A 951-nucleotide genomic window follows, 5' to 3' on the forward strand; every position below is an offset into this window, starting at 1 on the left:
CTCACCTGTTCCCTCCACTTTGCAACCACCTTTGCATTCCGTTCATGTTCCTTTCTTTTCGCACGTTACGTCTGTTTCTTTTTGTTTTTCTTTTGGCATTTGTTTCCGTATTTTTGCTTCCTCAATTAGTTTGGTGGTCTCTTGGCGGCGTTTCTGTTGGCAGCGAGCTAGTGCTTCTTCTAGCTCTGTTTTAGTGTTAAGCTCTTTTAGTGTTTTAGTTTTTATTTCATTGGCGTCGGCTTTCTGGACTGAGTACTCTTTTAGTTTGTTCAATATATTGGTGTTGAATTCTGCTTGTGTGTCTTCTACGAGTTTTTTCCTAAGTTCTTCTTTGCTTGTGCCAGCGGGTAGTTTGGTTATTTGTGCCTGTGGTAGGTGAGCTGCCTCTACTGCATCGTGCAGGGCGCTGTCATCTTTCCATGCGTCGAAATTGTTTTCTGATAATGGTATGGCCGGCGCTTGCTCGCATTTGGTAAGTTCCGCATTGTGTTTTGCTGCGATGACTACGATCTGTGGTACTCCCCCCGTGTTTGCATCTTTGGCTTTTTTGATGCTTGGCATGGTCGGGGCAGTCCTTGAGACCTTGAATAATCCGCCTGCCCATGATATGGTGGTACCGTCTGTTGCCGCGCCTTTCGTGTAACCTTTGTCGCTGTCCGTGCTGGTTAGTTGGCAGCTTTGTGGTGTCTTTTGCGCTGTATTCACTGTGTCGGTTTCATCGCTGTTTGCGTAGTCAAACTCTGGTTCTAGTTTTGTTTGCGTTCCGTCAAAATTTACTTCTTCTGTGCACTCTGGTAGTAAGGTGTTTAGTTGGCCGGCTCCTGAATCTGCCCCGGTTAAGTGCAGGCAAAAACGTGTTGTCGCGTCGCTGGCTTTTGCCGCTGCAAAAACGTCTATTGTTTGCTTGATGTGGCCCGCCGCATACATGGAAGCTGCTGCTGCTGGTATTGC

At 47.0% G+C, this 951-nt stretch overlaps 1 protein-coding gene across 1 annotated transcript; it reads right to left on the reverse strand.

Annotated features, from left to right (window-relative positions):
* Nucleotides 1-42: 42 nt before the first annotated feature.
* TEOVI_000852300 (Trypanosome variant surface glycoprotein (A-type), putative) lies at nt 43-927 on the reverse strand (the record flags this gene model as incomplete). Its single annotated transcript, XM_067221373.1, has 1 exon — nt 43-927. The coding sequence occupies one exon, from the start codon at nt 925-927 to the stop codon at nt 43-45; it is 885 nt and encodes a 294-aa protein (XP_067077474.1).
* Between the last annotated feature and the right edge of the window lie 24 nt (nt 928-951).

This window comes from Trypanosoma equiperdum (genome assembly GCF_001457755.1).
Source record: "Trypanosoma equiperdum strain OVI genome assembly, contig: ctg_1418, whole genome shotgun sequence".
NCBI lineage: Eukaryota > Euglenozoa > Kinetoplastea > Trypanosomatida > Trypanosomatidae > Trypanosoma > Trypanosoma equiperdum.